Source organism: Zingiber officinale, chromosome 8A (genome assembly GCF_018446385.1).
Source record: "Zingiber officinale cultivar Zhangliang chromosome 8A, Zo_v1.1, whole genome shotgun sequence".
In the NCBI taxonomy this organism is placed as follows: Eukaryota; Viridiplantae; Streptophyta; class Magnoliopsida; order Zingiberales; family Zingiberaceae; genus Zingiber; species Zingiber officinale.
The window spans coordinates 11,764,950-11,787,633 of NC_056000.1; the positions used below are offsets into that span (position 1 = coordinate 11,764,950).

Here is a 22,684-nt window from a genome sequence, read left to right on the forward strand (position 1 = left end):
CTTCTTTCAGCAACCCCATTTTGCTGTGGAGTTTCAGGGATAGTTAGCTGTCTAATAATCACTTTCTCATTATATATTGTCTTAAACTGACCAGACAAATATTCACCTCCACGGTCAGTGCGCAAGGTTTTAACCTTACTTTTCATTTGATTCTCAACTTCGTTCAAGTAATGAATAAAGCAATCTAATGCTTCAGATTTGTGAGAAATCAAGTACACATGACCAAAACGTGTGAAGTCATCAATAAATGTAATGAAATAAGAACTCCCATTTCTAGCCTTCATATTCATTGGACCACAAATATCCAAATGAATTAATTGTAATGGTGATTCAGCCCAAACAACCTTACCAAATGATTTTCTAGTTGCCTTTCCAGCAAGGCAATGCTCACATATAGACAAGTTTATCTTAGCATGAGTGCCTAAAAAGCCCTCCTTAGCTAATCTATTCATTCATTCTTGTCTTATATGTCCTAGTCTAGCATGCCAAATTTTATCATTAATATCAGCATTACTAGTAAGAGCAATGTTTGAAAAACAACCATCATTATTATTTGGTTCTACATCAAGAATCATAAAATCATTTGTTACATAACTATGCCCAATTAACACAGAGTTAATTTGAAGTTCCACACAACGACTATAAAAATTTATATAATAACCTAAATCAAGAAGATAAATGACGGAAACCAGATTCTGTCAAATCTCAGGAGCATACAAGACATCATGTAGAAATAGGGTACGCCCAGCACGTAGGTTGAGCTTGCAAGTGTCAATTCCTTTGACTTCAATTCTTGCATTGTTTCCTACATATATCCATTTGTTACTAGCTGGTACCCGACGGTACTCAACAAATATAACTCACTCCTGAGCTACATAGTTGGTTGCTTCTAAATCTATAATCCACAAAGGATAAGAATCAACTAACAACACTAGACTAGCAACAAAATGCTCAAGAAAAGAAGACACACTTGCCTTATTTCAATCTGGTCTTCTTTCCTTTCTTCTTGATTGGGTCTTGTCCCATAATAGCAACTTCTTTCTTCTTTCCCTTCTCCTTCTTGAACCATTTCTTTTTCTTGGATCCAGATGATCCAACAGAACCAATAGCCACATAGGCTAATCCAAAAATCCTTACAGATTCAACTCTCTCTGGCTCCAATTCTACATGGCATGAGATGTCAATGAAAGTCTTAATACTCTCACTGTGAGTTAGGGTTTGCTTCATGGTCTCTCAAGAATCTGGAAGGGAACGAATAACTACTTGAACTTGTTGTTCATTAGTCAACTCATGACCAGCAGTTTTAAGCTCCTGAATCATGTTCGACATCTCCCTGAGGCGTTAAACCATTGAAAGATTCAGACATTTAATGTAGCTGTCTAACTTAATTGTTAGCTTTCGAAGCTTGCTCAGACTTCCCCCACTGTACTTTTCTCTAAGGGCTATCCAGACAGCATGAGCCGATGGTAATGGCTCATACTCAAACATCAGGTCATCCATCATTGAACTAATCAATATTCCCTTAGCAATGGAGTCCTTCCTTTTCCATGCCCTATAGGCATTGAGATCTCGTCTATTCTGTGTAGTGGGATCTACAGGTCTTCCATGACCTGTTTTATAGCCTTAAGAACTTATTTTTCCTCAAGAACATATTATATCTTGAGTTACCAGATTTTGTAATTATCCTGATATAAGTTATGATGTTCTTATTTGTCATGATCTTACATAAATAAACATATTATTTAGTATTCAATATAATTCACATGCATGCAATTTATGATTGACTCAATATTAATTTGAATTGGTTTACAAAATCAAGTGATAACTACGTTTCCACTCATCATTTGTATGGTCCAATCAAATCAACATTGATCAATACTATTACCTACATCCCAACAAATGAACCAATCATCGTTATATCATGATTTCTTTAATTAAATGAACTAATCATTTAATAAAATGAACTAATCATTTTTCATGTATCATGAAGTAATCAACATATGAATGAACATATTATTCATATAAATATGTCGCATATGTTAACATATAACAAACGGACATGAACTAAATGGACTAATACTGTTCATACATAATGACAGTAACAATAACAGAACTCTTACAAACGAGATAGGCAGACACCACTCCCACTAAGACAGACACTAGTGCAGTGGCCAACATAATCCCCTTCAATCTGGACTCATTTGAGGCAATCTTAGATAGAACAATTTCAAGATTTTCAATTTGATCTATCATTGAAATTTCTTCATAATCCTCTTTAGATTCTTCAGGATCTTCCTTTGGATCCTTCTCAAATTCTTCAGGATTTTCCTCTAAGAACTCATGGTGAAGTAGCTCCATACACCACTGTGCATATAAAGTTCTTCCTTCGGAGAGCCTCCATATCTGGTGTGCTACCACCTTAGGATTCTTCGGCAGTGAACGAATCAACGCCCAGATCCTGTAATTTTCTAGGATTGGAAACTCTTCTTATTCGAGTTTCCAGGATTGGTAATCATCCGTGCCAACTTTAAATTGAAATTAAATAAGTTAGTATAAAACCAACTAACCAGTACAAAACCGACTTTATTTAATTTATATAGGCATGGAACCAATATTATTAATCAAGGAAAACAAATCTTCTTGATTTACAGGAGTCTAAATCGACTAATCCATTTGATCGATTGATTGGGAATCCAGATCTTGAGCTCTATCCAATGTCCTCATTAGAACTAATCTAACTGGACTGTGATTTCTTACCTATGTTCTGTTAATCTAAGCTCATTTAAGTCAATTTCAGACTTATTGATCAAACTCATATTCATTTGATCAATCCAATGCTTATTGAATTAAGTCTGACCCATTAGAACAAATCTAATCATTTTGGTTAAACCAACTTATGTAATCAAAATCATCCCAATTAATTCAATAATAAACCAAACTGGTTAAACCAACGAATGATTTGAGCTCTGTATTATTGAATTAAACTGGTCTGGTTAAACCAACCAATGATTTGAACCAGATCTAGGATCAAGCTGGTATAGTTCAATTTTTAATTAATCAAACTTTAATTAATCAATTTCAATTGATTAAATAGTAAACAATCGGTTCACGCATGATTAGCATAATATACTATTCGTGCATGAAATCTTAATCGATTAAAATAATCATTTTCAAACAGTGTTGACAGATGAACAGTAATTAATATTGTTCATCTTCGTTTAATCGATTATCTCAATCGATTAAAAAAAACTATTTGAATCGATTACTCCAATCGATTACACAAATTCACTGTGCTTTGTTAGTTTAATTGATTGCATAGCTTCTTCTCTTCTCTGTCACAATCGCGACACTCTCTTCTTCTGCTGCGACGAACACAATTGTTGTTACCTTCTATTGTCAGCCTCCCGACGTGGTTGTCGGCACTCTCCAGCTACGAAAGCCGATAGCCAGCAACTTCTCGGGGCTCAACAACTATAGCAAATCGTAACCCAGTCGCGATCTTGCCTACTGACGGCGGCAGAGAGATTTTCATTTCGACGAAGAGAAGTGATTCATGCTTAGGCATCGCTCTGATACCATTGATGACAGTTCTAAGCATGAAAAATAGTAAACACGAAAACTGTAAGCACTTACAGCGATCTCCCGTAAATTTGCAATTAGTGCCGCTAAGACTTGCTGATGAAAGAACGATCACAGAATCGGAAAGCTTTTCATGGTTCACAAACCAAATCCCTCTTGCGAGATTGGACAAACCAATCTTGAATGTTCTTCTATCCTCTTACAATCTTGTGCATATGGACGAACCTTGCACAGAGACCTTTCATATGGGACGAACCTATTGTCTTTGACTTTATCCAAAAACTCGCACGTAGCAAGTCCCCTCTTCCTTTCTCTCTTGTGTTCATCTCATTTTTCCTACACCTTCACCAATTGCCTTGGACGCCTATTATATAGAGGAAGATGAAGAGGCACCCTTTCACCTTCTTAACACCAACAACTTATTCATTTAATGTCTAATCCTAGACCCACCGGGTCTCCTAGCCCTCAGTTCAATCGACCTATTATGTCTTCCTACCTCTCGATCTACCTGACCTATTAGGATTTTCTTACCTAGCCACAACTAAGGCATTTGTGCCTTAATATCCGCCATAAATTCCTGCCTGGTGTCAGGTGCTCTTAATTCAGACACGGGAGCCCCCGCTTTTTTTATTCAATGTCAATATTCTACTCACATGAATCGATTAGACCATAACTGTTGTGCATAGTCGACGGTTAGATCTTCTGGCAGTCCAGACTCTGATACCAATTGTTAGGACTGAAAGAATTTATATATCTTCACAATGGATATTGTCCACTTTGGACCTAAGTCTTCATAATTTTGTTTTTAGACTTTACTTAAAATGTTTCATACTAATGAAGATATCTTTCCCTTATAAGTCCATGATCTTTTCCATTTATTTTTAATGTGAGATTTTATTTGTAACATTACAATCCCAACATCGTCAAGTTTGAAGCCTAAAATCAACTATTTAAGCCCTTTTCGAAGGATCCAAATATCTTTTTACTATTTTAGTAATTTTTATTTTTATAGTAATTAGAGCATTTTTGATATTTTTGGTATTGATGGGTGATTGTCTATGTTAGCATCCTGTTTTCATAATCTCCTTTTGTTATGAAGTTTTTTTTATAAGACTTCTTTCCTTTTATTATATGATAGAAATCAAACTCAATATATTAGGACTTATTTCCTTTTTAATGTTAGATCTATATTTGAGGAATCATCCTCTCTATTGACAATAACGGTTTTTTTTATAATTTCTCTTCTTATCTTCTTTTCAATTCTTTTTCATCAACGTGTAGGATAATTTTTATCCTACCTTCGTGTTAGATTTGCCCTGGATTATTAGAGTGAGCCATTTCGGAAAATTCCCTTCTTTAATTATTCTCATTATTATTATTTCCATAGGGAAAGTAAACGATACCAGCGTATTTTGTATTTATAAAAATAAGTTTTAGTTTACAAAATTGATCAATTTTGTGCAAAACAATTTGAGAGAAACAATATTTTAGATGAATAAACTTGATTTAAGGTCAAGAATGATCGCGAGCAAGATTTTTCTCTTATAATTATAAGGTGTTAAATGATTTTTAAAGTGTATAACTAACTGCTCTTGCCGACTTCTCAAGCTACCTACTTCATCCGCGACTTCTTCGATCTTCAATCAATTTATATATATAGCGAGTGGGAACACTGCGACTGAGCATTTTTTTTGTCTATAAAAGGCATGATTCACAAGACTCTCGAGCTAGGTTGGTCCTACATAAGTCGCGCGTTAAAGCATGCAACTATTAGTAGTTACGTCAACGTTGTTGACTCAGACCAGTTTCAATATTATATATATACATATATATAGTGTTGTCAATTACTACTACACGACATGAAGCAGCCGACGCGGCTATATGAAGAATTATGCAATGAGAACACATTCATGATTCATCCAACATGAAAATTAAATAACTGGTAATTAAGACCATGGACTTGGTCCAAATCTTAAATACTCCGTCCTCTCCCTGATCAAAACTTTTCTTTCTTCTAATTATTCCCAGATATACACGACAGTCGTGTGTCATAATATAATCCAACTGTACAATTATTATTCTCTAGCTAGCTATAAATAGACGCGGACATAGAGATTCGCATCAAATTTTCATCGAACATGGAGAAGGAGATTGCATTGGCTTGCGATCACTGCGCGGCGATCCAAGAGATTGGTCGAGTTCATGAAGTAGCCAGCCAGTTGCATGCCCTTCTTCTGCGATTAAATAATCATTATGTAGTTAATTTTAAGGCTGCAGAGCATGATAATTCCAGCTGCAAGTCGTGGCAGGAAGTCGCAGGGGAGAAGGTGCAGGAGATACTGAAGCTCAACTCCTCCACCTTACCGAGGCTTCAATCCATCGTCAACGGCTGCTGTTGCTGCAGCAACGGCTCCGGTGAACATAAGAGGAAGAAGAGATTGGAGATTGCGACAGATAGTCAAAAGATAAGAAGGTATATATATACATACAGTTACAGATTATTTAGTAATTTTTCTAAAATTTGTTACACTAATTATGATTATGTGTGCAGGAGGAAGGAGGAGACTTGGTCGGCGGTGACAACAGAGCCTTACCATGACGGCCATCAATGGAGAAAGTACGGGAAGAAAACTATCAACAATGCTAAATACCAGAGGTTATTCATACTTTTCGATCGCCCATATATATATTTAAGCTAATTAATTACTGAAATGGCAATTTATCAAATAAATTACTGATTAAAAATATGCGTGGATTAATATAGGAGCTACTACAGATGCATTCACAAGGAGGAAGGATGCTTGGCGAAGAAGACGATTCAGCAAATAGAGGAAGATGGGATGGATGACGGTGAGACGGCAGCCAGCAGGTTCAGCGTGGAGTACATCTGCCGCCACACCTGCAAATTATCGACGGCGGCGGACGAGGTGTTATTAGAACCTTTCGTGATGGAATCGACCGCGCCAATTAGTTCTCATAGCAGAATTAGCACTGCAGCTGGGTCCAGCGGAAGCAACAGTACTGCTTGTTGTTCTTCGTCTTCCAAACTGGAAGATGATGCTTTTGTTGCTTCACTGCTTATCGATCAAATGGGGACGGTTGGCGAAGATGGTCATGATATGGAAGACTACCGGAAAGTGTTCTCGCCCATTTATGAAGGTTGCGGCTGGGACTGGGAATACACAGACAACTACATACCATTAGGGAATGAGTACTACATATGGTGATCCAGGCAAATGTTCAAACTTGAGCAACAGATTTTGAAGAGCCATAGAATTTTTTTTCTTTAAGCAAGAACTCATGCATGCGGAAATTAATATATGTAGATGGCATTCGCTTAACTTAAACATGGATGCATCGTTTACTACTCAAATTACTGGGTACTTGCTAGTGTATATATATCTGGTTCGAATCTATAAAGCAATGATTAAAAATTATGATTTTATGTAAATGAGAGATATCAAGAACTTAAACTTAAACACCGGACGAGTATGCTGATGGTGGAGTCGACGTGCTCAGCAGGGTATACTGAGGGAAGAAAAAGTTCAGAGAGAAGTAGAGGAGCAGCTTAGTGGTGCCGTTGGCACGGATTGTTAGATATACGTGAATAAAAAAATGATATAGAGGAAAGAAATTTTATTGTGAGTGAGATTTTAATTTCAAATCAAGAGTTTGAAGATATATTTGTTGATTTATACTGTTTCATAAATATTATAATTATGAACAAAATATATGGAAAGAGACTCTCTTTTATATGTGGGTGCGCAAGGATGCAAATTCACGGTTTGAATTTTACACTAAACCAAGTTGGCTCGTGTGTGAGCACGATTTGTGCATGTTGAATGTCGGATCGGTCAGGAAAAAATTTGTCCAAGTGAAACAACCAACATTTTACCGATTTGAAACGGATGAATTAATCGATGATCAATTGAGAATATATAATTGCCGATTGAAATAGTCACTATTGATGACTGAGGCAATGAATGATCATTACTCAATCATTCAATGCAGCGAAGGCATGAAAAGCAAGTTGACTTGTGTGCGACCACGACTTACGCATGTTGAATGTCTAATCGGTTAGGACAAAATTTGTCCAAGTGAAACAACTAATATTTTGTCGATTTGAAATGGATGAATTAATCACTGATCAATTAAGAATCTATAACCACCGATTTGAAACAGTCACTATTGATGACCGAGGCAATGAATGACCATTACTCGGTCATTCAATGCAGCGAAGACATAGAGAGCTTCTATAAGAGGAGGTCATGACCTTGAGAGCTAGAGATAAATAATAGGAAAAAGAAAATCCTCTACCTTTGTTTCTCATCTTTCTTCTCTGTCATGCACTTACTCTGCAACTCTACAGGTGATAATGTTGGAGTACTCTCTCAATTCACTAGGAACAACCAGTGTTTGGTTGTCGACATGGTCTTCCCGTTGTATCCTAAAAAATAGATGTTCATTGTAACCTTGAAGAACTACTAGAGGGGGGCAAATCTATTTTAAGTAAACTGCATCACACGCAGGCCTCAGTATCTTTCTCATGTCTCGACATCTTGGTCTTTGGTCTCAACAAATATCTGTGGTCTCGACGGACATCTCTAGTCACGACAGACCTCTCTGGTCATGACAAATGTTATCACGACAGACATCTCTTGTCACGGCAGACATCTCTTGTCACAACAAACATCTCTGGTCTCTGCATACATCTATGATCGATCTCTACAAACATCTCTGGTCACAACAAACATCTCTACCTCGAATCTCATCTAAGTCTTTCAAGCAACCCAACCTTTCAAGTAGCTCATCCCTCCATACTTTACAGCCTAAGATTATTAGTTAAGGTCATCTCAATAGGTCTGAAGTTGATTTTAGTTTGTAATTTCAATTTTAGCAAATCCCCTATCTCTAGTAAGCAATCTTTATTATGAAAGATTTCCCAACCGTCTTAAAATATATTTGTTTATGTTGAATTGGTCATGAAAAGTGTTGAAGTGCAACATAATCAATGTGTGACGATCCCCTCTATCCCGATTGAAAATGTTTCAATCAATCACAAGAAAAAGTCAAAGAAGTTCACTAGGTTAACTTCATAAAAGTGACAGTAGAAGATGCTCTTCTACTTAATCACACTCGATCTGGCTCTATTTTTGATCGAGAACCCTCCTAAATATGCTGAGGATGGTACTGATATCCAAACAATCAATGCAATGGAGGCATAGATTCATTCTGAGTCCTTATGCTGAAAATATATTCTCAACTGTCTTGTCAACTCGCTATACGTTGTGTATAGTACAAAGAGAATGACAAAGGAGTTGTCGGAGTCCTTGGACAAAAAGTACTAGACGGAAAATGGGGGCAAATAAGTTAATCATGGGTTGATTCCTGGATTCTAAGATGGTTGACTCCAAGACGGCGATCAACTAAGTTCAAGAGCTTTAGGTGATACTACAAGAGATCCACTCAGAAGGTATGATTCTAAGTGAAACCTTCTAAGCTGCCGCAATAATTGAGAAGTTGTCTCTCAGATAAAAGGACTTCAAAAATTACTTGAAGCACAAGAGAAAGGAGATGAACGTGGATGAAATTGTTGTTAGCCTTCGCATAGAAGAAGACAACAAGAGTTCAGAGAGAAAGTTATTCTTTCGAGTTATTGTAAAAGCCAACGTGGTTAATCACGGTCAAAACTCAAAATGGAAACTCTAAAACTTCCAAGATGAGACTTAGAGGAAGCATAAGCAAGAATAAGTTCTCTGGAAAGTGCGTCAACTGTAACAGAGTCGGTCACAAATCTTTGGAGTGCAAAAAGTTGAAGAAGGAGGAAACCAACTTGAACGAGAGACTAAAAATGGATGACCTCTACGTCGTGGTTTCTGAATTGAATCTTGTGTTTAACTTTTGATGATGGTAGATCGATTCTAGTGCCTCCAAGTATATATACTGCAACAAGGAACTACTCTACAACTTTGAAAAAACCAAATATGGAAAAAAATTATTCATGGGAAACTCAACAACCTTGGGCATCATAGGCCAAGGAAAAGTGGTGTTGAAGCTGACCTTGAGCATGAAGTTGACTCTCAATAATATGTTGTATATTCCATAGATTCAGAATAATCTAGTGTCTAAATTACTATTAAGCAAGTATGACTTTCGCACTGTGTTGGAGTTGGACAAAGTTATTCTATCTAAAAATGGAGTATTTTTATAAAATAGTTATGTAACCAATAGACTATTCAAGCTTAATGAAATCGCTATAAGGTATAATGTTAATAAAATTGAAAACTCTTCCGTTTATATGCTTGAGTCTTCGTGTTTGTGGCACGGTAGATTATAATATGTTAATTATGATGTGTTGCGTAGATTAATTAACATGCAAAGCATACCTACATTCTACCTTTACCTGAAACACAAGTGTAAGATTTGTGTTGAAGTAAAAATGACAATATCATCTTTTTAACATGTTAAAAGAAGCAACGAACCTCTCAGCCTAATTCACACCGATATTTGTGACCTAAAAAATACACCAACACATGGTGGGAATAAATACTTATGTAGATAATATCATAAAATACTATTATGTGTATCTTCTCAAAAATAAGGATGGACCTATAGAAAAATTTATTCTCTATAAGAATGAGGTTGAAAACCAACTTAGCAAAAAATTAAGATAGTTCAAAGTGACCAAGGTGGTGAAATATATATCACCCTTCATTGAGTTGTGTCTTGAATATGGGATCACATATGAAATAACAGCTTCTTATACTCCTTGGCAAAATAGATTTAATGAGTGAAAGAAACACACTCTAAAGAAGATGATGAATGCTCTTATATTGAGCTCTAGACTGCCAAAATTCATGTGGGGCGAAGCTATGTTAACAACTAATTGTAGGATCGAAAGTGTTAGAGGAGGGTGAATAGTGCTCGTGGCTTTCACATTCGTTTAAAACACGAAGAGTAAAAAATAGCAGAACAAAGATAGAAGAGAAAGAAAACACAATGCTAACATGGCCAAGTTTTATTTGGTTCGGAGTTTGTGGCAACTCCTACTTCAAGGCTCGCACGTGAGAATGCTTTCATTGGGCAATCACTAATCAATCGAAGAATACAAATACAATTTCAATTGAGTAGAAGTAACTTGAACAATAAAAAATATCGACGACTTGGAGGAAGAGAACTTCAACGTATTTATCATCGGAGCAGCTTTCGGGCATCGTAGAAACCTTTTTAGAGCAGTGCACAGAAGCAGAAGTTATTTGAATTGATGTCTTTAAGCTGTTGGTCGCACTCTCCATTTATAGACCCATTTGGGCGTCTGGATCCCCTTCCGGGCACTGGGATTGTGCTGACGTGGCGAGCTCTCTTCGAAACTTCATCCCGGAAGTTTATCCATGTCCGGGTGTCAGACCCTCTCCAGACACCTAGACCACTAACGTGGGTCGGCCATTCGTCATGCTCCAACTCAGCATGATGATGAAATTTTGCTTGTCCGGGTGCCTGGAGTAACTCCGGGCGTCCGGGGGCGCTCCCTTGTCGAAGCTTACCCAGGCGCCTGGAGCAACTCCGTGTGGCGCCTAGAGCAACTCCGGGCGCCTGGAGCCCTTCTAAGTGCTTGAATCACCTTTTTCCAACTTAATCTTCCTATAAAAAAAAAAGTTAGTCCAAACAATAGTATATGAAGAATAATTTTGACAGCCTCTGGACTGTTTGATTCCGACTTTAAATTTCGCTGAAACTCTAGGTCAAATTGACGTATACTTTTCCCTCTTCGAAGAACGCATCCTCACCTACTCCTCTCAAGAGAATTATCTTTTACCAAACCAGTCCTCTAGACTGTTTAGACTTTTGATTAGCATCTGACACATTAGGACTTTTTGCTGGACGTCTAATGCACTATAAATAGAGTGCTTGACCAGCAATTCAAGACAATATTTATCTACACTCAAACAATCTTCTTGCTGCTCTAAAATTCTGCTACAACATCGGAGTATTGCTCCAATAACTACTATCAAGCCTCCACTCCATTCTTATTGTTGGTATTAGTAATAGTTGTATTTCTTTTTCATATTTATATTTTTATACTTGATGAATACTTAGTGAATTTCTCAATGAAAATGATCAACGATCGCGGGCCTTGGACTAGCAGCACAAACTATGAACCAAGTAAAAAAAATGGTGTTAACATTGTGCTCTTGTTTATTTCTTTTTCATTATTATTTCTCGAGTTTTTGAAAAACGTAAAAAAGTGAAACACACTATTCACCTTCCCCTCTAGCACTTTGTTCGATCCTACATAGACTTCATCTTAGTCTCAAAATCCCTCTCAATCTCAGACTCTCTCATAGTCTCAGTAGTAGACTTCATCCTTGTCATAAACTCTCTCACAGTTTTGACAGTGGACTTCATCATAGTTAGACTCTCTCACAGTCTCAGCAGTAGACTACATCTTAGTCTTAGACTCTCTCTCAGTCTTAGTCTTAGCCACAGTTTAGGCAACAGACTCCATATTAGTCTCAAACACCATCTGTTTCAAACCCTCTCACAGTCTCAAAAATTAGTGTCAAGGTTTCGACATTCAGCATGCATTTACCTCAATCTACTACCCTCAAAGCAATGGGCAAAAAGAAGTGATAAATTGAGAATTACTCTGAGGCTTAAAGACCAAGCTTGGCCATGTCAAAGGTGGCTGGGTGGAAGAACTTCCCTATATGCTCTGGGCTTATCGGACAACCTCACGTGATAGCATCGAGATGACCCCTTTTCACATGGTTTATGGCGGAGAGACAGTGATCCCGGTTGAGGTTGTCCTCGAATCAATGCATATAAAGACATCAAAGAAAATTCAGACAAGCGACTTCTAGAGTTGGACCTTATTACCAAGACCCGGGAGAAAGCATATATGTAGCTACAAGTTTACCGATAGCTCATGTGTCAGATATACAACAAGCATGTCATCCCCGCTCCTTTCGTGTTAGAGACTTTGTCTAGAAGAAAATGAAGCCTATGGGAGATATCAACAAACTAAATCCGCATTGGAATGGACTATATAGACTCACTCTTTGACTCGAGAGTGGGTCTTATTACTTAAAGGATCCCCAAGGAAAGGAACTCAAGCTACCTTGGCACTCCATGCGTCCAGTCCCAAGGTACCATCATTCTATGGGTTGTCATTTTTTTTTCTATAGTTCATACTTGTAAGTACACACACTCCATTAAATAAAATCGCAATCTCTTGTTTGGATATTTCTTCCCACATGACAACTTTCCTACTGAATGAGGAGCTCTTGATATTCCTAGCCACTTGCTAGGAGCCCAGCCTTTTAACAGACTCTATCTCATCTTTCATTAAATTGTTGTTTGAGATTATCAGCTTAAATCATATCAACAGATACTCTTACCATCAATTACATATAACTTTAATTTGATACATTCTCTCTTATCTCTTGCAAAGACTATTATAGCCTCACACTATTATCTCAGCCTTACTACAGGTTAAAATATCTCAAAAATTCAATAGCCCTCTTAGCCTTATTTACTCAACCTAGAAGCAATTTCCCTCTCAACCTCACTAGCTGATAGCTCCTTATTCTGATAGACTTAAGGTCTCGGCATCTAAGCAGTCTCGGAAACTCAAATAGCCCTCTTAGCTCAGCTCACTAATGACTCAGGAAGTTGATGGCCCTCTTAGCCCCACTAATTAATGGCTCAACCTAGAAGCAATTGTCCTCTTGCACCTCACTGACTGACGGCTCCTTATTATGTCAAACTTAGGATCTTGGCATTTGGTCGATCTCAGAAACTCAAATAACCCTCTTAGCTCTGCTCGCTAACGGGTAAGGAAGTTGATGGCCCTCTTAGCCCCACTTGCTAATGGCTCAACCTAAAAGCAAATTCCCTCTTAGCCCCACTTGCTAATGACTCAACCTAAAAGCAATTGCCCTCTCAACCTCACTCACCGACAACACCTTATTCGAATAGACTCATGCTCTTGACATCCAGGCGGTCTCAAAAACTCAAATAGCCCTCTTATCTCCACTCGCTAATGGTTCAGGAGGTTGATGGCTCTCCTATCCCTACTCGCTAATGGCTCAACTTAGAAGCAATTTCCCTCTTGGCCTTACTCGTCGATGACTCCTTATTCTAGTAGACTCAGGGTCTCGACATCCAAGTAGTCTCAGAAACTCGACATCCAAGTAGTCTCAGAAACTCAAATAGTCTTCTTAGCCCCACTCGTTAACAACTCAGGAGGTTGATAGCCTTCTTAGCTCCACTCACTAATGGCTCAACCTAGAAGCAATTGCCCTCTCAACCTCACTTACTGACTGCTCCTTAATCTGACAAACTCAAGATCTCAACATCCTAGAAGTTTCTTGTCTCAATCTCAATCTCAATTATAGTCTCAGTCATCAACACTTTCAGTGTCTTAGCCTCAGACTATTTCAGTCTCAGTTGTAGTCTTAGCTGTTAACATTCTAGTGCCTTGGCCTCAGACTATCTTAGTCTCAGCTATAGTTTCAGCCATCAACATTCTTAGTGTCTTGGCCTTAGACTATCTTAGTCTCAACTATAGTCTTAGCCGTCAACACTCTCAGTGCCTTGGCCTCAGACTGTCTAAGTCTCAGTTGTATTCTCAGTTGTCAACACTAGAAGTGCCTTGACCTCAAACTTTCTCGATCTCAACTATAGTCTCACTCACCAACACTCTTAGTTCCTTGACCTTTGGCTATCTCTATCTCAACTGCAATCTCAATCACCAACAATCCCAATGTCTTGGCCCTTGCCACGGCAACCTATTATCTAAATTTTGTCTCGGACATTAACATGTCTCAGCCCTACACTAATGACTCAACCTTACTAAAAGCAAGGGATTCAACCTTACAACATGCTCAATTTAGAGTGTCTTATCCTTCAATATTTTATAATTGAAAATCATCAGTTGTTTCTACATGTCATTGCAGAACACAATTCAAAATGAAAAACAACTAAATTGAAGGGGTCTTGAAGTCAGGAAGCATTTTTAGTCAGCTGTTTCAGAAGGGGGCAACTCATCCTAGACTTTTTGCATATTCAAAAATGACAAGTCAGTCCCTCTCGAGATCAGCTTCCTCTTAATGCATTGATGGAGAGCACAATGAAATTCATGTTGGGCTATGACCGATGTAGTGTATGCTAAAAACACGTTTCGTAAATATGCACAGTGGAAGACTTAACGATAAATAAACTAATTTATTAGATCACACACACCACACGCATGCAAAATACAATCACGCAAATAAGATTATAAATAAAACAAAATTAAATAATAATTATTTTAGGTATATCTTACGGATGACCTGTAACGAGAAGGACATCAACCTTTTGTGACGTTATCGAACTTGCCTCTATTAATATCCACACTAAGCTCTTCAAGATAACTCCAAGAGAACATGCTTTACCTTCAGAAGGTACTAGCCATGAGCGAAGGACAAGGATCAAGAAAAGAAAAGAAGCCAAAGAAAGACCTTCTTCCTTTATGTAGCTCACGACAACAAGAGGAGAACCTCTTATTGTGGTCGGTGGCAAGAGAGAAGGAAACAGACAGAGAGGTAATGGGTTTAGGTTTCCAAAACCTAATTAAGCCAATAATGAATTGTGTGTTAATTCTCTCTTAACCATATCAATATATAGTTCTCTTTAATGAGTTGGATTACAAAGTCCAAATCCAACCCATTATGCCTTAATTAAAAATTATCCTATTAACTCCTTAGTTTGGTTCACAACTAAATCAAGTTGGTTCATGATTAAATCAACTAGGGTTTAACTCTTTCATAAGAGATGTGACTCATCCGCGCTTCAGTTCCAACAAATATTTCCATGTATGTCTCATGTACAGTCCAACCACACATTTATCTCTTGATCTAAGACTCTTATTTTTTAACTTATTTTACGTCTTTTAGAGACTCATAGTGTGTGTGACCCAATAGGTTCCTGATTTATCTTGGCCGCATATAATAGTACATCATGATCTCCAATTAACCGAAAAATTATAGTTGATCTCAAAACTAATTTTGAACTCTTCAGCAACTAAATAAGTTGTGCCTCGTTCCTTTTGCTCATCTTATACCCACTTGGTTCAAAACATGGTTATGTGTCTGCCCCCATTAGACTGAGTATGTCACACCTAGCCCTAGTAATACATCCTCATTCTGGGGATTCAAATTGCTCGTACATGTGTACAAGAGTCTCATACTCTTAATATGTGATGCTTTAGCTAAAATCTTTGAGTAATAATCCTAAAGAGTGACCATAGGGTATATGTCTCCTTGTAAGGAGCAGTGAATCCTCTGTGCGCTATCCAAACACCTTCGGGTACTTCAACTTATATCCAATCATCTTGGGTTCATACATTCAAGAGATACTTGCTTAAAATGTCAAAGTATAAGCCTCCATGACTAAGGTGACTTGTATACCTCAAGTCTAAGGAAATTTACACTCGAGCTGCAGTAAAAACTTCATAGACATATCCATATATGTAGATAACCATATGAACTCTTACAGCGGGTCACTCTAATGAACTAGTTATCATACCTAGCATCCACATTTAACTCTCAACATCTCAATGTCTCCAGTTAGTGAGAAATAGCTGCTTGGTTGAACCTATGAGTATAACCGTGCTAGTCTTATATAATTGATGATGTCCAAATATACCAATTCAATGACTAGGGAAATTTCAATATGTTCATAATTATATATATAGAGATAATCACAAGTTGTGATCCAATCATAAATTCTCTCATGCTATGAATTATATTGCGGACATCCAGTAATGAGTTTAAGACTATTTAAACATATAATATGTACTTAAATAGTAAATCTATATTTATCAAATAAATAGTAAAATTATAAGGTAATTGCCTAGGACATCCCTCAAAATCTAACAGAAAGGAATACCAAAGGTTTCTCAGAGCAATGAGGTTGTGTCCCTGGTCGGCGTGGTCCATCGAGACTCATACCACACTTATCTCATGATTCACAATTAGCCATGGGTTCAAAAAGAAAGGAAGAAAGTGTTGGTCCCTTAGAGGCCGACAAGAGAAGGTGAATTGTCCTACACAAAAAAATGAATACCCTTTCTCGATCTTTATAAGATTTTATTAAGAAACACATGCATGAAAAGAAACTAATTAATAAACAAGAAGGAAGAGGTATATCATTTAATTGGTTTGCAATTAGAGGATTGCTAATCTAAGACAAGTAAAGCTCTCTATCAAATCTCCTTCAAGTGGAGAAGCCTCTTACAGTAGTTAAAGTACTTGAATACAAAGCTAAACAAAAGGTAGAACATTTACAAGTGTTGTTTTTAGCTCCTGGGATCAGGACTATATTTATAGCCCTGATCGGGACTCCTGGAAGGATTTCAGGTGCCTAGACGTGGATAAAATTTTATCCAGGTCAGAACGGATCGCGACACGTTGAGTTTCAATAAACTTTTTATTCCGGGCACCTGGAAGGGTTTAGGGTGCCCGGACGGTGTCGATACAACCCTCATTAGGCGAGGCACCCCGGGGGTGCCCAGGTGATCCGGGCGCCCGGACCAAAGTAAACCTCCTTGCTAACTTTTTGATTTGGACTCTTGCTTCGGTTCCACTCCCTTGGGTGATTTCGGCTATCCAGAATAGGGATCACCCAAACCCATTTTCCAGCATTCTCGAACAACCTTCCGCTTTGGCTTCTTGTCCCTCAGAATCATCGCGCGCTTCCCCCTCGTCCGCCAGCGTACTCTTCTACAGCACCTCGTCCCTCGGACGCACCAAGCCCATCGACTCTCTCTCATGCCGTCCTTCTTTCTAGCTATATTTTTCACTCGACTTTCTGTGCTCCTAAGTTCGTGCACACTTAGACACAAGGGTTAAACCACAACATGACCTAACTTGATTTGATTGATCACATCAAAACTACCATAGGATACTTACAGAAAGTTGGCAAAAGGGATCAAAGAGATAAAAAAAAAGACACAGTAAACTTACTGTGTGGCTAGATGCGAAAAAAGAAGATGAAGTCAAAGAATAAAGAAGACCAAAGAAAGCGAATGAATATGGCGTTGCCTTTTGATTAACCTAATATACTTTGGTGGTGAAATAGTAGGATTATTGTTGATGCTGGAAGCACCAGCTAATCAAACTTGTATTTTGATATTGACAAAAGTTCAAAGTTAAGTTATGTTGTTTGTCTAACAAGTTGAACTGAGTGTGTGGGAAAGTCCTAAGTGATCTTAGGTAAAGAAAAGTCCTAGTTGAGGATAGGCAGGTGGAAAGTCCTAGCTGCGGTTAGGTAGGTGGAAAGCCCTAGCTACGGTTAGGCAACGAAGTCCTAGTCTAGGGGATTGGACAAAGTCTTAACGGGTCGAGGACTTTGGACGCAATTCTAGGGTTGAGGATGTTAGGTGCAAATCCTGGAGTCGCGTATACCAAGTGGACTAACTCTTTTTTGTAGAAATACAAGTACTGAAAAAAAAGGTAGTTTGGGCATCCGGATCTACTCTAGTGCCCAAGAAAGCTTCAGTAAAGAGGTGCCCCCAAGAGGGTGCATGGCTAGGCACCCTAGCGGTCTGAGCGGTAGGAGTTGCTCCAGGCACCCGGATTGCCCAAATTTGATCAACATGTTGAGTTGGAGCGTGACGACTGGTCGACCCACGTCATCGGTTCAAGCATCCGGAGGGGGTCCAAGCGCTTGGACGTGGATAAACTTTAGGAATGAAGTTTCAACGAGAGCTCGCCATGTCAACATAGTCCAGGCGCTTGGGAGGGGATCCAAGCGCTCAGACGAGGCTATAAAAGAAGGCTTCAATCAATAGCTTCATTACATCATTCCAAGCATCTTTTACTTCTGCGCGCTACTCCAATAAAGCCTCTGTGACGCTAAAAAGCTGCTCCAACGACGACTACACTGAAGGTCTGATTCTCCAAGTCATCGGTATTGTTTTTATTCAAGTTACTTGTACTAAAATTATAATTATTTTTGTAACTTTTGGATTGATTAGTATTTACCCACCAAAAGCACTCTAACGTGCAAACCTTGGAGTAGGAGTCATCATAGGTTCTAAACCAAGTAAATCTTGGTCGTCTTAGCATTGTCTCTTTCTTTCTATCTTTATTTCGCTGCCATTATTCGCTAGTTTTAAAATGAATGTGAAAACTACAAGCGCTATTCACCCCCCACTAGCGCAACGATCCTATAATTGATATCAAAGCAAGGTTGCTCTAAATTGGTGAAACCACCATTCAAGCAAAGTTTTTTCCCTATTTTTGCATCTTGAGATTTTCGGAGTCAATCAGAATCGGTGTTATCACCCTTTCAGATAATTTTTCTAGATCGAGTTTATTGTTTCTCGAAGTTGGTGCAACACCACTTAAATTCTTCATTTTTCTTTCTTTCTGTACTACTGATCCAAGACATAGTCTTGGAACATTCGTTATTTTTTATGTGTACGAGATTTTCTATCAATGGCCCACCAGGAAGACTACAGTACCAATCGCCCGCCTCTTTTCTCCAGCGAGTACTTCGGATATTGGAAAAGTCGGATGGAGTACTTGTAGGACCGTTAGATTCGATAGAGGGGGGGTGAATATCGATTCGAAAACACAAGAGTTTAAGCGCAGCGGAAAAAGATAAAGTAGACACAAATATTTTTACTTCGTTCGGAGCCTGTGACGACTCCTACTCAAAGGCCCGTGGTTCTTGACCACTTTCGTTGGGCAATCACTAGCAGATCGAAATATGATTACAGAAAAAGTACAGGAGATGCTAGTAATAATAAAGCAATACCGACAAAGAAAAAATTAAACAAAAACCGGAAGAGCACTTTTGTCGGAGCGTCGTTGACGTCGCACTTGAACGTCGAGCAGCAAGATCAGCAGAAGAGTTCTCAGTCAAAGTTGATTCTGAAGCTCCTATCTGGGGCTTCTTTTATATGCTGTTCCGGGCGCCTGGATCCCTTCCGGGCGCCTGGAGTGTGACGTAACTGCTCAAATCAAGATGCTCCACGTAGCGACGAGGTGTCTGGATAAAATTCGCCTTCCGGGCGCCCGGATCCCTTCCGGGCGCCCGGATCCCTTCCGGGCGCCCGGATCCCTTCCGGGCGCCCGGACCTCCGGGCGCCCGGATCCCCTCCGGGCGCCCGGACCACCTTGTTCCAGAAAGACTCCTTTTTCCTGCAAAACAAGGTTAGTCCGAGGTAAATATATATCCTGTAAAACAAATGGTTAGCACAGTTAAGGTTCAACAGATAGATAAAGAGAGTGTGACTTAGATTCCGTCTTTCCGAGACCGGAATCTAGTCACGATCTCGACTTAGACATCCGAAATGGATCTAAGCCGGATTGACGCCTAATGTCCCCTTCCCGGGAACGCGTCCTCACAGTCACTCCCCTCCAGTGACTTACCTCACTTACCTGCCAGACGTCCGGTCAGCCCGTCGACTTCTCGCCAAGCGTCCGGTCAGCCCGTCGACCCGCTTGGACTTCTCGCCAGCTATCCGGTCAGCCCGTCGACCTAGCTGGACTTCTCGCCAAGCGTCCGGTCAGCCCGTCGACCCGCTTGGACTTCTCGCCAGCTATCCGGTCAGCCCGTCGACCTAGCTGGACTTTTCCTGCACACTTGATCAAAGTGTCAGACAACACAACTAACTTAACCTATTTGTCATTCATCAAAACCTGGGTTAGACCGTTAGTGCTACCCGCACCAACAATCTCCCCCTTTTTGATGGAATGACAACCTGGTTAAGTTAGTGAAAGCATATGTACGAAACAACATGCATTTGTGTGGTTTTAAAGTCAGTTTGTGTTTTCAAATTGGTTTAGCTAACTTAACCACCTAACCCTCCTCCCCCTTTGGCATTCATAAAAAAAAACAAGGGTAAACAATCATAGTGTAGAGTTACTGAATAACACTTAAACAACCATAGTTCAGAATTTAAGGACAAAAGTACAATTTTTCAATCCAAGAAAAGATCAAGTTGACTTGGGGGATTATAAAGTTTTGAAAACATAAGTGTATAAAGTTTTTAGCTTTTAGAAAAATTTCAAGATTTAAATTTACAAACATAAGTGTATAAGGTCTAAATTTCAAGATTTAAATATTCAAAACAAGTTTCAACTTTGAAACGCTTTTTCAAACATAAGTTTTCAAAATCAAAAATTCCAAAACTAAGTTTGAAAAACCTATTTTTTTAAAAAACTAATTGAAATTTACTTTTCAACACTAAGTTTGTAAAAGATTCAATTTTCAAAATCAAGGAAAATGAGTTTGAGAAGCTTAGTTTGTAAACTAATTTTTTCGTAAAATTTAATCATGAAATCAAAATATCAAATTTTAAGAACTAGATTCAGGACAATATTCAAAGTAAAGTTAAATTGAATTTAAATCTTTACTTTTAGTTTTCAAAGGATATTGGTAAAAGTAAGATCATATTTTTAGAATGTTTTTGTAAAATTTGTTTTTCAAAAACAAATTTTCAAAGTTCAAAACCTTTCAAACTTTCAAATTTTTGTAAAAAATTTCACAATTTTTAAACAAGGTGTTTTTAAACTTTGATTTTCAAAATTAAGTTTAAAATTCAATTTGGAAAACTAAAGTAGTTTTATTTCTCCCCCTGAATTTGATACTTAACTTTAACCAGCTGTCTAACCAATTAGGTACTAACTAACTATCAAAAGATAGTAGCTTTCACTTGGTTAGTCAGATTAAGTTAATTATAATCAATCAGTGTTTGACTTGACTGATGAGCTTTAATTTGATTAATATCTGAATTGTATTTAACGTCCAGACTTATGCTGATGCACTGAAATAAGCATCTTAAGTCCAGACATTTGGCCTATGCATCTCACCCCTTTCTATGTTTGTCAAACACAAGCAAGGTAAACCTAAGGTGTTGGTGAGATGCTCAAAAAAACTAGTCCTATGGGTACATGCTTTCTAAGGATGTAAAACTAGTCTAAGGCCAAAACTGTTTTCGAAAGTCTACAAATGGAAAGTTTGAAAACAAACAAGTTTAACCTATAAGTTGGTAAAATCATTTTTGAAAGTATTTTTGAAAGATCCTAGCCTATTAAGATAGAACATATTCAATGTAAGTTTGAAATGCCACTAGATAAATCCAAAATATTTTACAAGTAGTGTAGCTACAGAAGTAGGTCATCACTAAGGCTACTGAGATGATGAAGGGGGTGGTCCAGATCCCAAGGATCGAAGAAGTGCCATCAGCTCAGTGTGTCGGGTGACTCTGGCAGCTCGTAACTCGGCAACCTCTCGCCGCATGTCCCGATGAAAATCAAAGTTCTCCTGCTGGAGACTCGCCATAGCTCTCTCTAGTCCGGTCATACGGTCGGCTAGAGTGCGGGGAGCGTGTCGTGGTGCTCGAGCTGGGGGTGGTGGTGGAGCCGGTGCGGCTTCCTCTGGAAATAGTGCGAGCATGAACTCGTCCACCTGTGCGTCTGGATCGGGCTGGTGCTGTGCCCCCCTCCGCCAAGACATAGTCCCGTCATCTCTATCTATGTGGATACCGGCTAGGGAAAAGTTTCGAGCGGCTATAACATCGAACTCGGTCATATGGGCAACGTCTCCCCTAGTGACATCAATGTGCAACGAGGACATATAGGCTGTCAGAATGTGACCAAATGGTATATGGACTCGACTGTCAGTCACAAATCCAGCTGAATAGATGATGGTGGAGAAGATGTGTAGGCTAATGTCAATGTCTAACCTATGAATCAGGGCATAAAGTAAGAACGAATGGAATGGGCGCATCACAGCGATGTCCCGAGTAGTCAGTGGTAAAATGCAAAGGACTACAACCCTATAAAGAGCGTAGTCCTGGACTCGAAGTTCTACTGACCTAAACTGTGTCACAGTGGGATCTCTCTCTCCCCCGAAAAAATACGAATAAATCATATCGAGAGTAATATGTGAGTAGGGATCTTCGAACGGTAGATCCCTCGGAGGATAGCACAAAAAGGAGCAAGTAGATGGACGCAACTCTAAAAACTCTCGGATAGTCGTAGGGGAAAATACGATATCAGTGCCTGCTGCCCTAGTGGTATAGGTGAAATCGTCTACTTTTACTAGGTTA

General features: G+C 38.7%; 1 protein-coding gene across 1 annotated transcript; it reads left to right on the forward strand.

Annotated features, from left to right (window-relative positions):
- The first annotated feature begins 5,717 nt into the window (after positions 1-5,717).
- LOC122010514 (probable WRKY transcription factor 54) lies at positions 5,718-6,960 on the forward strand. Its single transcript, XM_042567048.1, has 3 exons — positions 5,718-6,052; positions 6,131-6,235; positions 6,344-6,960. The coding sequence occupies exons 1-3, from the start codon at positions 5,718-5,720 to the stop codon at positions 6,804-6,806; spliced, it is 903 nt and encodes a 300-aa protein (XP_042422982.1). The 3' UTR covers positions 6,807-6,960.
- Positions 6,961-22,684: the final 15,724 nt, after the last annotated feature.